This window comes from Gallinula chloropus (genome assembly GCF_964237585.1).
Source record: "Gallinula chloropus genome assembly, chromosome: 20".
Lineage (NCBI taxonomy): Eukaryota > Metazoa > Chordata > Aves > Gruiformes > Rallidae > Gallinula > Gallinula chloropus.
Window position 1 is genome coordinate 6461792 of NC_140105.1, and position 15153 is coordinate 6476944.

The 15153-nt window shown below is 38.5% G+C and overlaps 1 protein-coding gene across 1 annotated transcript in view; it reads right to left on the reverse strand.

Moving 5' to 3' along the window:
• PECAM1 (platelet and endothelial cell adhesion molecule 1) overlaps positions 1-15153 on the reverse strand; it is a gene marked incomplete at its 5' end in the record, with an annotated part of 37323 nt that overhangs the window by 20271 nt on the left and 1899 nt on the right. Inside the window, 8 exons of the mRNA XM_084273739.1 lie at positions 651-758; positions 1148-1429; positions 3723-4004; positions 4616-4876; positions 5254-5523; positions 5610-5909; positions 6716-6991; positions 8604-8630. Coding sequence (XP_084129865.1) covers positions 651-758; positions 1148-1429; positions 3723-4004; positions 4616-4876; positions 5254-5523; positions 5610-5909; positions 6716-6991; positions 8604-8630 — 1806 coding nt within the window. The remainder of the gene's footprint in view (positions 1-650; positions 759-1147; positions 1430-3722; positions 4005-4615; positions 4877-5253; positions 5524-5609; positions 5910-6715; positions 6992-8603; positions 8631-15153) is intronic.

Here is a 15153-nt window from a genome sequence, read left to right on the forward strand (position 1 = left end):
ATCCTGGCTAATTTAAGCAGTCTGGGACATACAAATACTCCAAATTTTCCCAAATATTTTGCAATGTACTGCCTATTGCAGGACAGACCAGACTTACTTATTTTCTGAAAGAACAAGACCTAAAAGAATACCTTAATGTCAAAAGACAAATCCCTACGTGAAACTGCATTACATTGTGAGAAGAAAAAAACACCCTACAATCTAATAATCTTAAATTTGTTTCAGCAGCACTAGAGAAGTACCTCAATTATGTCTGGATTGGGATCCCAAATCAAATTGTCATACCTCTATAAGGGATTAGAAATTCTTCAGGCCCTGTCTGCCTTTACATTGCACAGGACTGAATTCCAGACCTAGTACTGCATCAGAATAGTGCAATTCTTATCTCCAATTACCTTTGCTTCACTAGTGCCATCCCAGAACCATTACTCAGCTGTTCCCATTCTGCCAATATATTTGGAAAGCTTCATCACACTCACAACTTAATTTGTGCCACCCAGGTTCTTTAAGTAGATTTTTCTGGGGTTTTTTAAATTGTATTTAGGCATCTCTTGAAGCCTCACCCCCAACAATACTTTGTTCCTGAAACAAATGCAAGATTAACTGTAATACATTTGTCACCAAAGAAATAGAAAAGAACTATTTATTACCTTTTTTCTTCTTACACAAAAACCACCATAAAGTGAGAGCTACTGCTCCTGCAATAGGTATTAGGACAAATGCAGCAATGACTCCTTTCTGCCACGATGCTAAGATGACTGGAAATAAGGAAAACGTGTTTAAGAGTATGTACAGTGACAGGTCCTCATTAACAACTTCTGCTGTTCCTGACCTTTCATTTTACTACAAATTTGCCTTCTTACACAGTGGAGAAGAGCTTTAAGGCAGCTTGCATGCAAAGTTCACAAGTGAGCCTTTCCTTTCTGACCAAAAACTCAATACAACAGGTTGCTTTCAAGCTTGCACCTGGCTCCTTTAGATTTTGAGCATCCCTTAAACTTTTCTATGTAACTTAGACAATCTGTGTAAACAGATCTCTCTTTATATCTTCTGACAATGGTAAAACAAAGACAAGTAAGGGAGTTGTACTTAGTAACATCCCTGTCATGATGACATAGGATGCAGTTTATCATAAATATCAGCTTACCACTGATGGTTATTGGATGGCTTTTCACATCCACGTTAGCTCGATTAGAAGCCATGCAGTAGTATGTCCCTGTGTCCTGGCTCTTCATTTTTCCCTTGTGCCACAAGATTCTGTCTGCATATTCATTCTTCTCATATACAAGAACTTCATGATCAGTTTTTCTAAAAATCCTGAAGTGGATTGGCCAAGATCCTTCTTTTACAGAGCAGAGAAAGGCAATCTCACTGCCATCTTCCACTTCTCCATACGGAATAGTGCCCAAACTGGCATTCCTGATTGGTACTACAGAAGGCACAAAGAAAACATGTTTCAGCACCATTAAAACAGAGACCAAATGCACCATATTAATCTTTCAGAACATTCTCTGCCAGGCAGCATCCTCTACTAAATACTTCTATACAACAATCCTGGATGTATCTGTTGTAGTCACATACAACTCTGTCAAATGTCATAAAGAAAGCAGCCTGTTAAACACAAGTTTGTCATATGAAAACCAACACAATTTGTGTTTAAGCCAGAACACAAAACTGAAAACTCCTTGGTAGGGAGAAATTTTCTCTTCTTTTCCACAGGTCAGGAATAGACTTCTGCTCTGGTGCTGGACAACTTTGCTGTAATCAGGTTAGGTAAATCTAAAATACTGCTGACACATTCAAGAAAAGTAGCTAGGAGCCAAGGATATGGGTGAAAATGGCTCTACAAGGGGATCCTCCATTACAATTTCCTTCCTTAGAGTCCCCAAGCACTCTTGTTTTTTCCAATAGCTGTAGGCAGTTACTACCTGGCTGCCCAGAGAGGTGGTGGATGCCCCGTCCCTGGCGGTGTTCAAGGCCAGGTTGGATGGGGCCCTGGGCAACCTTGTGTAGATCCAGGCCTGGAGGTTGGTGGCCCTGCCTGTGGCAGGGGGATTGGAAATCTGTGATCCTTGGGGTCCCTTCCAACCCAGACCATTCTATGATTCTATGAAATGACATCAACATGCACAGGGCACTCAGCTCTGTTCATCTTTCACCTATACTATTGAAGCACTAGCAAAATAGTAAAATTGCTTTACATCAGACTGATGAATCTGACCAACTCTGAAGCAGGTCAAGTGGGGTGACACTGCTGAGCAAAGATTTTGAAGATGTTACCAGCAAACTATTATTTCCTTTAATAAAAAGTTAATACCTACAATTAGTCAGTTCCTTCTGTAGATTAAGAGTATTCTCAAGTCCTTCAACAGTAGCAGCAGAACAATCAACGCTTTATTTCCATTTGTGTAGGAGACTATTATTCTGCTTACCTCATTCACTATTAAAGATGAATATGAAGTCTGCAATTGTTATGGACCTTCATCTAGTGTGGAAGGCTTCAGTATGCCTCCTCAAGCAGATACTCTGTTCTCTACAACTGTTTATCTTAGATTTTCAGATTAAATGCAAGGTCCAGTCCATATCTTGGGTACAGGACATCCAAGAAACTTCCTTAAGTCCTACAGCAAAACCTATTGTTAACAAGTTCTTTGGGCACACAGGGAACTGCTTGTGATGGGGACAGGACATATCTAAAAGAGTCACAGAATTCTCTTGAGCCAAACCCTTGAACCACTAGGATATAAACCAGGAACTGTCACATTAAACCTCTCTACCATGTGCTCTTAATGCACCGAGCAATCTACAGAAACACCATCTACTGGATAAAAAAATCCTACCAAGACAAGACACTATCTTACAGACATACCAACAGGGAAAACCACAGGCAGATGTTTTGTTATCAGTTCTGAGGCTGGTGGCCTTCTACAGAACTATTATTTACTTTTGTTTGTCCTCCTATCTGCCAGTGGCACATTTGCAAATCACAACTTTTGCACTTGCATTCCTCTTCTTAGAATACTGTTAAGATTCTCAGCATCTATCAGACTTCATGGTGTTTTTCTGGGGACTTCCAATTCATCTTCTTTTTAAAGCTTCAACTACCAACTTCCCTCATGGGCAGAGAAATGTTCCCTTTCTACTTTACACGTATTTGCAGACCAGAAAGTCTGCTCCTATACACTATCCTAGTTGCTAAGACCTAATAATAGTCTGACTTTTAGTGCTACTTGGCTATTGCAGCCTGTGGTGAACATATGCTCAGCACCTCTGAAAATTACAACTAATAACAGAGGTATTTAGAGGGATTATTAAAAGTGCAGATTTACATCTTTTACCAGGAATCTAGCTAGTTCAATTATTTTAGTGAATAAAACCACAGACTAGCTACATTTAAACCAACCCTATAAAATCAAATATGAAGAAAACGGATCTGGTCCTGAAATTTTTAATCCATAATTTTACTAAACCAGCTTCTATAAGATTTCAAGTCAAATCCGGTTTTGACATTAAAATAAACTCAATTGCCATTAACATGATTTGGATTACTACCAGGATTTTTACTTTAGTGAAAAATAATTTGTGACACAGATTGACTATTCTTAATTCAAGTAAAACTTTATATACATTTCGTGGCCATTTCACTTAATCCATCATTTGTTGCTACAGATTCAAACATCTAAATACGACATTAGAGAAGAAGAAGAATTAAACAGACTTACCTATTACTGTGATGTTTAGAATATTGCTAGTTTTCATACCACTGGAGTGATTATTTCTAGCATCACATCTGTACCCTCTTTTGTCATTTTGTCTAATATTTTCATCCAAGAACGTAGCATATGTGTCATTAATTACCATTTTCTTAACTTCATTTCCTTTGTAGAATGTGAATGTTATTGGTGGCGTTCCCATCGCTGAACGGCAGATTAACCGCAGAGGTTTCCCTAACACCACTTCTGGTGACCCACTGGCAACGGACAGAGTTGGCTTGGAGACTGGAGCTAAAATGGGAAGAAAAAATAACATGTAAATTACACTGCACAAGGCCAGAAGATACAGTATTATTTTATAGAAAGCATATACAATATTTAGCTAGTTTTCACACACATCCTATAGTGGGAAGCAGGGGGCAACTTTACAAAACACAAATATAGATAATAAAATTACATGATTTAGAATAAAATAGCATACAAGGGACAAGGTAAAGGAAAACAGAAGTGACTCAGCTGTGGATTATCTAACTCCAGAACTAGCTCTGATCAGAGAAGTAGGTCTGTAGAGCAAATATACATGCAAGTACCATTGCTTGTACTACCTGAGATGGGTCCTGCTGCAGGACCCCTATTTCTGTAGAATAGTGAGCCACCATCTATTTACCCCCACTTTACAGCCCTGAGAACCTTATTCCATGAGAGGGAAGGAAACTAGGGTGTTTATCATCAGTGTGCTGGTGAGGGGGTTGTATTTATAACTAAAAAAAAAAAAAAAAAAAGCTTTTCTGGAGTAAAGCTATTCAGATGACCTCTGATTTTGTAGAGAGATGTGTCTATGAATTTAAAGTTTTGATTTTTCCCCACACACCACTGGGCTCTAAGCCTCTGTATCAACTCACCATAAACATTTATCCTTACAGGTTTGCTTGTCTTGACTATTCCTTTTACTTCAGCTCTACAGATATAGGATCCAGTATCGTTCACGTTAACTTTCATTGTTAGGTTTCCAGATTTTTTCAACCTGATAGTTCCATTTGAAACTTTTCGTAATATAGAGAAATTTGCATTCTGAAAACCATTAATGCTGCAACTCAATGCTAGTTCTTTGTTTTCATCCAGTTTATTCATAGAAGCAGACAATACTGGTGGGGGGAATAACTCTGCAAGACAGAAAGAGAATTAATTTGACAATTAAATTGAGCTTGAAATAATATGACTACCTATCTCAAAGTATACAGAATGAAAGACATGCTGAAAGGTTACAATAAGGGGAAAAAATAAAACCATGGGGTTTTTTTTAACATAATAACAAGTTCAGGGAAACCAGAAACTTAGTAACCACTCAAAACCACTTCTCATATGGGTTATTTGAAAGTATTTTAGTTGGCAAGTATTATTGCCAGGCAAAAATCAGAAACCAATATCTAAATAGCCTGTAACTTAAGGAAAATTATACTTGGATCTGGAGGTTACACTTAGATCTTGAGTTCTACCAAATTTAAATCTAAGTAAAATCTAAGATGAATAGCAGTGTTACCTGTCACAAGAACATTCAGATTGGTGGTTTTAGATGCTCTCCCTTGTTCCACCTTACATAGGTATTCACCACTGTCCTCTAGAGTCGCTACTGCAGAGTATTTCAAAAGTTGCTTATCTCGTACACTGTTCAGTATTGTTTTGTTTTTCTGGAGTATGATTTCAATGTCACGCATATGGGCTACCACAGTTGAGCACTCGAGCTGTATTCTGTCTCCTTCTGTGATGTTACCTGAGGGCTGGACTTTCAGAGTAGGCTTTATAAACGGTTCTGCAAGAGAATCCATATAAACTCATAACCCAATGTTTTGATTACAGGCAGCAGTAAAATGTAAAAAGAGAAGTTAAACGATTTACCCCTGACTGTAACCTGCGTTTTGTTGCTGTGTTCTGAGTTTTCATATTTGAATTTTACACTTCTCCTACCAAAGCAATCAAACTGTAAAATATTATCTCCCTCTTCAACAGAAAATGTTGCCGTAGAAAAATTCCTGTGTGGCTCATATACAACTTTTTCTTGAGGTGTTGAATTAATCTTTATCTTCCGGAAAAAGAAATGCAAAGGTGGCTCTTCTTCTGGCAGGTCACACTGTAGCTTCACAACTTCACCCTCTAAAACTTCTTTTTTCTCAACAGTCAGGATTGGCTTGGTCATTCCTTAGAAAACGAAACAAAACAAGAAGAAATGGAACATCATACGATCCTGAAATAAACACTCTCACTGCTGACTATGGTAGTGATTCATGCTAATAAACAGATGCAAATAATTTGCAAGAACAGAGCTTTTAAAGACAGTTCCTATGATGTGTGGGTGCATGCCAAGGCACCTTCAGAACAAGATGTCCCTCAAGAGGGTAATACAATCTTGATGCAATGTGAGAAACATAAAACTTGCTGGTTAGAAGGCAAGACTGCTTCCACCTCAGTGTTTCACGGTGCCACTCAGAAATAAGGAATAGAAGAAATTAAATGCCATCCCAACTTCTGTACCTAGAGGTGCAGGCCTCTGAAGAAAAATTACAGGCCCTGCACGACCCTGTAGCTATTAATACTGAATAAATTATTTCAAGTTAATTTTCCAAGGGAAAAAATGTCACTTGCAGTTATGAACACATGGCTAGAAAGAGTATAGAGGTAGCCCTTGTTCTTATAAGAAATGAAAGAGCAAAACTGATATAACATTGTCTACAAAAGTAGTGCACAGTTTATATCCACTGCCATAGCCAGCATTACAAAATGAGAGTCTCCATACTCTCTTTCCAGTGTCTTTGGTAATCCAGCATCCCCCACACTGTGATTTCACTTCTATGCCTTAACATGAGAATTTAGTACTAAACCTTTGTAAAGCACTGACCTGTCCATGGATACAACACACTTTGCAAGATACTGTATTTACCACTGTTAGTAGTGCCCTGGAAGACTTTTTATATCTTAGAAGCTGCCACGTCTGAAGGAATACTCACCCGTTACCCACACAAGTACAGGGTTACTAGACTTTGTCTTTCCACTCGCCTCCACAGTGCACTCATAGTCTCCTGTATCTGAAGATCTAGCGGTAGATATTTCATATCGCGCCTCTCCTTTGTCTGAGAGTGTCATGAACACCAGCTTGCCATCCTTAATAATTGTAAAGTTAATCTTCAGCTGGAAATCTGTACTTTTGCTAACATCAGCATGGCAGACAACTGACACAGGATCTCCATTCTTTACATTGACAGATGGCTGAACTTTGATTTCAACTGTGTTGAAAGTAAAAACTTGATAGAAAAGAAATAAAAAAGTTGTATTTATTTTCAGTTGGTCCAACATAATACTGTTATCTCAAGCTGCTATATGTTGATTACAAAAATTATTTCACTGCATCCTAGCAGCAAGTGTTAAAATGTTTATGGTTAAGTCTCAGAGATGCTGACAGTAAAGCAGCTTTACCATCCACTACACAGATATCCTAGAGGCAACTATGACTGTCACAGTGCACACTGTCCATCAGCTCAGCCTCTGCCTTAGGAGACTGAGAGAATCATTGAGCTACTCATGGCCAAATCTACTATATCCCCCAGAAGACACAGAGGATACTGGAGTAGGTTTGCAGCTACTTATCAGCTTTTCCTTATCTCTCATGGTTTGTGGACTTCAACACTAATTGACAGGAGGCTGGAGAGGTGAACAAAATTTTCTATTTATACTTGTCCGAATAAACTGGAAACTGACAGTAAAACCCTGCTTGGGGTTGTATTAAACCCCAAGCCAATTCATCCCCAATTAGCAGAAATCCATGGAGTTATCCCAGTATTTTTTTTTTTATTTGGAATTTAAGTCTAGGGTTAAGTCATTCAACAAATTCCACTGTAAACTTGTAACTCATGACCTTGGGGTAATCTTAAATCTGTAGTTTAGGATAACTACAGTGTAACAGAATTTATTTGGGTTCAAGTTCTGCAAGCAAACGTATATGCCTAACTTTACATTGTTGGCAGTCCAGCAATCATACTCTTGAGAATCCTTAGCAATCATACCCTGATTAATTCAAATTCAGAATCATGTGCAGAAGCAAAACTTTCAATAAATTTACAATTTAGATGTATTAAGCACAGACAAGAAATATACTGAATAACATATTCCCCTCTAAAAAAAGTACAATTTAAAAACACTTTAAGAAGTAAAGTTTATAATAGCATTAATATAGTGCTTCTGTATATAACAACAATTATTTATAATTTGTAGCTTAATGTTTTATGATTACCATAATTCTGGTATAATTAATATTTTTATTGGCACAGCTAGATTAACATGTACAGAGAAAGATGTATGAGCTTATTCGCTTTCCCTTCCTTTAGAATGGGTTCTGCTTTTGGGTATGTGCATTTTGCCCAGGATTTGTATTAGAAATTAGAAATTTGCTACTAGAACAGGAAAATTTTCCACAGTCTAAAGAAGTCCCTTACCATATACATTTATCAACTAGTTATAAATTGTCCTTGCTACAGTGAATTCTGGGCATAAAATCAATGCAAAAAAATTGTAACTTTTTTTTGCATGTGAATAGACTACATGACAGTAAGAAACAAACATTTCTCCCTAGCGATGGAAAAAAAGAAGTATGCAGAGTCTATGTGCTGGAAGTCAGCAAGATGATAATGTAGAAGGTAATTGCATTTCTTTCAGAAATCACAAGTTCTATACTCTGCTCAGGCATGATCTTTTCTTTTGCAAGAAGGTGACAAAAGAGAGCACCCCTATATTCTATAATTTTATCATCCTCCTTGCTTGTGGGCATGAGAAGGTTTCTTTAAAGACCAAACCAAATGGCTTATTCTAAATTGTTTGTGTAAAAACCCCACCATTACCTACCTCCCTCCTGAGCGTAAAGTTCTGAACCTGGAAAAAAAAGAAGCGAAATGTTAATTTCAAAGTTTACAGATTGAGAGTCAGTAATGGGAACAGTCAAAAGCGCCAACAAACCCTAAACCAGAAACACATGCACCCACCCAGGTATTTAGTTACCAAACTTACACTGCAAGAAAATCACCAGAAGAGCAAGATACATCTCGTTGCTGAAGAACAGACACTTAATTCCAAAATGAAACAGTAACCATCATCAGAAGTGATGCCTCCAGGTACCAAAAACTGGTTACAGATTTTTCCTGGTGTTTTATGGAAATAGGTAAAATTTTGCCATTAAAATTTGTAAGTTTTCCCAGATCTTCAACAGAAACTGGCTAGATCAAGTAATCGTTCCCATTACTGGAAACTGGAAATGGCAAACAATGAGAATCTATCTGCTGTTCACAGGCAGATTACTGTTCAGGAAGTGACTGGACTTTTCCTGAGGGCGCCACCAAATGCATTTGCTTTGTTTAATTTCTTAAGGTGTATTAAAAAAAACAAGAAGTTCCAATGACATTTATCCTGTAGTTCCTGTCAATATGGGGCTTTTTTGTCACAATTAACTATTTATGAACACAGATTACCTTTGCTATTTGACCTCAGTGGATCCTTGTGCAAATATTTCCCTTTAGCCACAAAGAACTCTTTCAGAGACAGTTTCCCCCTTTACCTCGACTTCTAGGTTTTTCATTTTCACTGTGGCAAAGAATGGCTTTACTACAGGGTGCATGATAAATACAAATTATCTCAGAAACCATAGCTCCTTTTGTGTTAGTCTAGAATACTGACAGATGGACTTCTCATACTACCAACTTATATAAAAAAAATGGAACTGCACTAAATTTTATTTTATATAGTTAGTACAATGCAACCCATACACAATCATAAAACTTAAACCTCACAAGGAAAGAACTAGTTGAGAGTTGCATTCCTCAGCAGACACCTGAAGCAGCAGTGTCACAATCTGAAATAGAGTACATGCTGAAGCAAGAGTTAAATCTGCTAGTGGCTTTGACTCATTTGAATTCAGGCATCCCTGAGAGATCTGCTGACCTTCCCTGTGGTGCTTATCTTTTTTGCAGTGGTGTAAGTAGCCTGACAAAATGACAACCAACTTGAAATCGGGGGTGATGAACTCTAAATCCAAAACACTGAAAGCAGAAATTGAGCAAGTGTGATCAGAGGATGAGTTGCAGAATATTATACTTCTGCATTCTGCTCTCAATTACTACTGGTCTAAATGTCTGCCCGAGATACAGTAAGGAACTGATGTAGAAATCACAACACTTAAATTATTCAGCCTAAAGAAAGCCTAACCACATATTCAGTTAAACTGGAAGTTAAAGAATTTAAACTTAAAAGTACCCATGCCAGTAATATAGCTGTGTATTTTTCTAACAGTCATCTCATTGTAATCGCTCAAGATATGCTTTCCTGAAATAGGTAAGATCAAACTAAGTTATTCTAATATACATCATATAAAGAACTCCAGTCCCTGATACACTTCTGGGAAAAGCAGCATTTAACTCAAAAATGCACCATGCCTTCTGAAGCAGACAGAGTAGTCACTATGATCTGACACAATGCCCACTGAAAGCTATGGGAATCATTACATTTAATCTACTACCCAATGAACTGGTCCCTTAGGCGTTAAAGGTGTGCTCATCCAGGAATTCAGGATCCCTGTTTCTGCCTGCTGGGTCCCCTGCAACTTGCTTACTACATAGGACATTTCCTAAAAACCACCAGCTCTGTAACCTGAGCAGAGCTCTGCCTAAAATCACAGGCAAAGTCTAACTAAGGGTTAAATGCTGAATAAGATTTTCAAATTTTTCCCTCTGCAAATATAATTTTTCAGCCAATCCTTTCTGACAGGAAAGGAAGCTAGGAGTTCACTCCACATTTCAGCTGCTTGTTTACATTTGCTCTCCAGCAGGCTGGCATGACAGTAAAGACCACGCCACAGTGCTGATCTTTAGGTCTGACATCTTACTTCCTCACAGAGCACACACTGGCTCCAGCCAATCTTCTAGGACCCCTAAATTTTGTTTCCTGGTCTCAAATACCAAGTTTCTGATATGAGTTTCACTTTCTTCAGAAAAGATGAAGTCTCTACATGCGTTGCCTTCATGTTCTATCTCACTGATTCACTAACAAAACATTTCTCTTAACAGACATTTTGGGGTCATCGAATCTTGTCCTCGATAATGGAGGCTCCACATAATTTCTCATATAAATTCACTGATTTTAAAAACAGTTGATTGTTGTAGAGGTATATCTGAAATGTTTGGGATTTTCTAAATTTTATTTTAAAATTTATACAAATTCAGGTATCTGTGTCCCTCTATACTGAAGCCCACACAAGCTTTCAAGTAACTAAATCAAGAATAGAAAAGCAGCTTTGATTCCTAACCCCCCAACCCCTGAAGCATATAATCATTTAATTGTTTTGGTTCCTTGTAACAGTGAATTATTTTGCTTAATTATCACTTCCTTTTTCAATATTCTCATAGATAATAGAAGTATAACAAATGGAGCTGTTTTCACAACTCTAGGCAAATCACCAGGGAACTGGGAATAAAACCAGAGTTTGTTTTACATATATTTTCAGGGTACGTCGTTGTCTCCTGAATGTGAGACATTTGCATAATTTGCCTTTGCCTTAATAGTCTTTCTTTATAACTCCCTAAAGAAGAATAAAAAACTTTATCTCTGGATTCGAATATTTACAAAGAACATTAAATACATTAACATGTATTTTCCCAGAAGTTTAGAATTTCTACAACTTACAGAAACTCCAGAAAGCCAAAAGTTTGTGCTGCCAAGAATAAATTGCCTTTCACAAGGGCACCATCTGCCGGGAGATGGCCACTGCAGCGCAGCACGCTGGGTCCCTCTCCTCTCCTCCATTAAAACTGATACCCAACACCTCCTCCAAGCCACAAAATAAATTAGAGCTGGAAAAGTAACTGAAGGAATCGGGAAGCAGATAAAGAGAATTATCACTGAGGCTTCCAACACTGACTTCTTCCTTTTGAATAAAACAGGAACTAATTATTACTATTTGGCTTTACGCTTCCTTGCCAACACGGTGCCACACTGAAAAGAATCCTAGGAATCTGAACTCTTGATTCCTGTTTCATGAAGCACACACTTCCACGTACACCAGAGATACATTTCTTCTTCCAGAGGTGTAAAATCATGTTGTCAGTTTACATCATGAACGTCCTCTCTGACGCCACTTCTCAAACCATCCCTGTTCCAGCAGTATGTATGACTGAGGCTGCATCTTGAGGACATTTTTAACTGCTGCCTTCTACTGGTTAAGAGGTTCCCCAGTTTAGAAACAGCACAGGCTCTCTCACTATCACTCCCTTATCTAGCAGCATACCAGATTTTGTACTTGTTTTGCCTAACATCCAGCATTTCTGGATGCAGCAGAAAAACAAGCTCTGCAGTAATATTCATCACAGTATGAACAGTGCCAGAGAAAAGGTCAGAAACTTCTGGCTGGGGACGGAATTAATCCTGAAAATATTTTTCCTTCTATGTACATTCCCATTGGTTTTGTATTGCTTCATGGTTCTCCCACCATTATTCCACATCAGTTTTGTAAGTAGAATTCAGTTGGCAGCCACTCAGCCACCCGATCCAAGTTAACAGAAAAATCTTTCAGCAGATTTTACACAAAAATTTTTCTTCCTCAAATTTTTTCTTTTTTTTTTTTTTTTTTGAGGGGAGAGGAAGCAGAGGAAAGTACCATTTTAAAATATTTCATCTTTGGAGGATTTTGTAGTTAAGTTAATCAAATCAAGTTATCGAAAAGTTCCTTTCACCTGCTGACATGCTTCTTGCAATTTGCAGTTCATTGAAAAGCATTCACTACATTCAGATTCTCATTTGGAACCTGAGGATCTCTGCACAAAACTGAAAGATATCTTACATCTGCACATGATAAAGATCCTTTCCTCTTCCTCTCTTACTTGTCCTCTACAAAACCAACTTTCTCACAATTACGTAGCAGTTAAACAGCAGACTTGCCATCACAGCCATTTTTGAGTAGAAGTATAAAAATATGGTATTGCATGATGATCTAGCTGTAACAGTAAAACCTTTTTGCAGACAAAACAGAAGCACTTAATTTAATTCACCACCAGACGTAACTGTCAGCATGTGGTGATTTCTAGCAAACCTTCTACCTACTGTAGCAGATGCTCTTCCAGGATCAAGGAACTCTCAGGCTAAGAAACTGGGACTGGCAATGATATTTATAATTCTGCTGAAAAATGCAAATTTCCCTGAAAGCCTTCACAGCCTTACTACAGAATGTGATCTCACACTGGTTTCATTCTCAAGTCAAAGAATTGACCTTGTGAATGAAAGCTCAGTTTGGCTTTTAATCTCTTCCACCTGCTTGCCTGAGGCAGAATATTGTCACAGCACCAAGTGATACACATCTCCCTTTCAAACTTTTTAACTTACTTGTTTTAGCTGGATGACTTCTGTTCATTATTTTTCATTAAATTTATTCAGTTCTTCTTACATATAGAACCACATTATTTCCAGATAGGCAAACTGGAAGCTCGAAACTCACCTTGTTTCTTACTGATGCTATAAAACTCTATGTATACATAGATGTATATTAACATCATATTAGACCAAAGTAAATAGCCCAACTCTGCCAGAAAAACAATCAACATGAAAGTAAACTTTGCTTATTAATATCCATAACACTCTTCAAGAGATTAAGGAGCAAGTTAGTATTCCAAGTTAAAGTCACTGTTCCAAACCACACAGAAGGTAATGCCAAAGGCTGATTTTGCTTTTTTTTCTCTCTTTCATATTGACCATATGACCAACTGGATGGCACACAGACAAGAAGGATGCTGTTCTGCTTCCTGTAAGGCAAAATAAGATGATAGCATTTTGTCTCAAGGGTAATACTACACGATTTAATGAAGCTCATACCATTTTGTCTCAAGGGTAATACTACAGGATTTAATGAAGCTCATTCTCTTAAATCCGGAACACTTGAAGCACATGCAAAAAAATACTGCCTGAAACCCTTTTACAAAGCTGCTGTAAAGATGCTGTCCACCTTCAGATCTGTTGAATACTCACCACAATTATATTCACATAAATAATCAGAAATTAAAAACATTATTCCAAGAGTAGTGTTGAGGAATAATGCATCACTGGCATGCACAACTCCCATGAATACATACAATCTACTGGATTATGCTGTAACAATATTCCAGTACACCCAGCCCTTCCTTGCCCTATAGGACTGAGTAGCCAAGTATATTTTTCTGGAATCTTCTTTAAATCTACCTAATATAATCATGTATGTTATAACTTGATCTGAAGTCTCAGTTTCTAACCAGTATATGTTATTTTAGTGATCTATATAGTGATCTATAGCTAATAGTGATCTAGCAATTGCAGGCTGGCTTTTATACAAACTTCTTTAGTAAGCCTCAGCTACCAAATCTAATCATAACTATGCAAAAAATCTTTCTCTGTAGGAAGTGTGTCTATTAATGCTCTGCAAAACAATTACAAAGATATTTGAGCAGATTAAAGAGGTAGGCACAAGTACTGGACAGTTAAATGAAATGCTGTTCTTCCCCATAACCCTCCTTGAATAGCTGAGATGAACGGGAGTGTCAAATAAAACATTCCTTTTATTTCACCTCCTAAACCCAAACTATAAAGGGAAAAAACCCAAACCAAACCCAGAATACTCAACACAAAAGCCACCAAAACAAACATTAAAGACACAGGTGCACTGAACTACAGGATCTCTGCCCAAGAGAAGAGAAAGCAGGGTTGCTTGGCAGAGGCCAAACCAGCCAAGAAAGGTATAAACACTTCTGTAAGAGCTCCTCTCTTTCCAAATCCAAAACCAGTGCTCTGAACAAGCACTCACCTTTCCCATTTACTCAGGCAGTGCAGCCTAGGGGAAGCAACCCAGCTGCTGTACGTAGGACATCTAGTGACAATTAAACGTATCTTTTTCTTAAAGGGCACCGACAAATTCACAGGCCACAACAACTATTCGCCATTACACACAAAATGAATCCGCTTCTTACAACCTGCACGTCGTTCTGGGCGAGCAGCACCAACCGACCCTCAGAGGCTCTACAGAGGCAGGAGCGAGGCGGCCATGCACTCCCCACAAGCCGCCATCACCTGGCCTGCAGCTCCTCCCGCCTTCACGCACCAGGGCGGGCCTCCTTACCCGCGCCTCTGGGCAAAGCAGAGCGGCCTAAGCCCCGATCTGCTTCACGGGAGAAGCCGGGCCGGCCATCCCCTCCTCCTGACAGGATGGGGAGGCACCGGGCTCCATCGCAGCTTTCCAGGCATCTCGGCCTACATCACCTAGCCACGAACGACTGAAGGACTTTTTTGTGGTTTTCTGACAAAGAACAGGACCCCACAACAGAGAAATGTACAAGTGCTCCCAGTTCTTTTCCTGACAGCTGCATTCTTACACATGCTTCCTGCCAGCTGC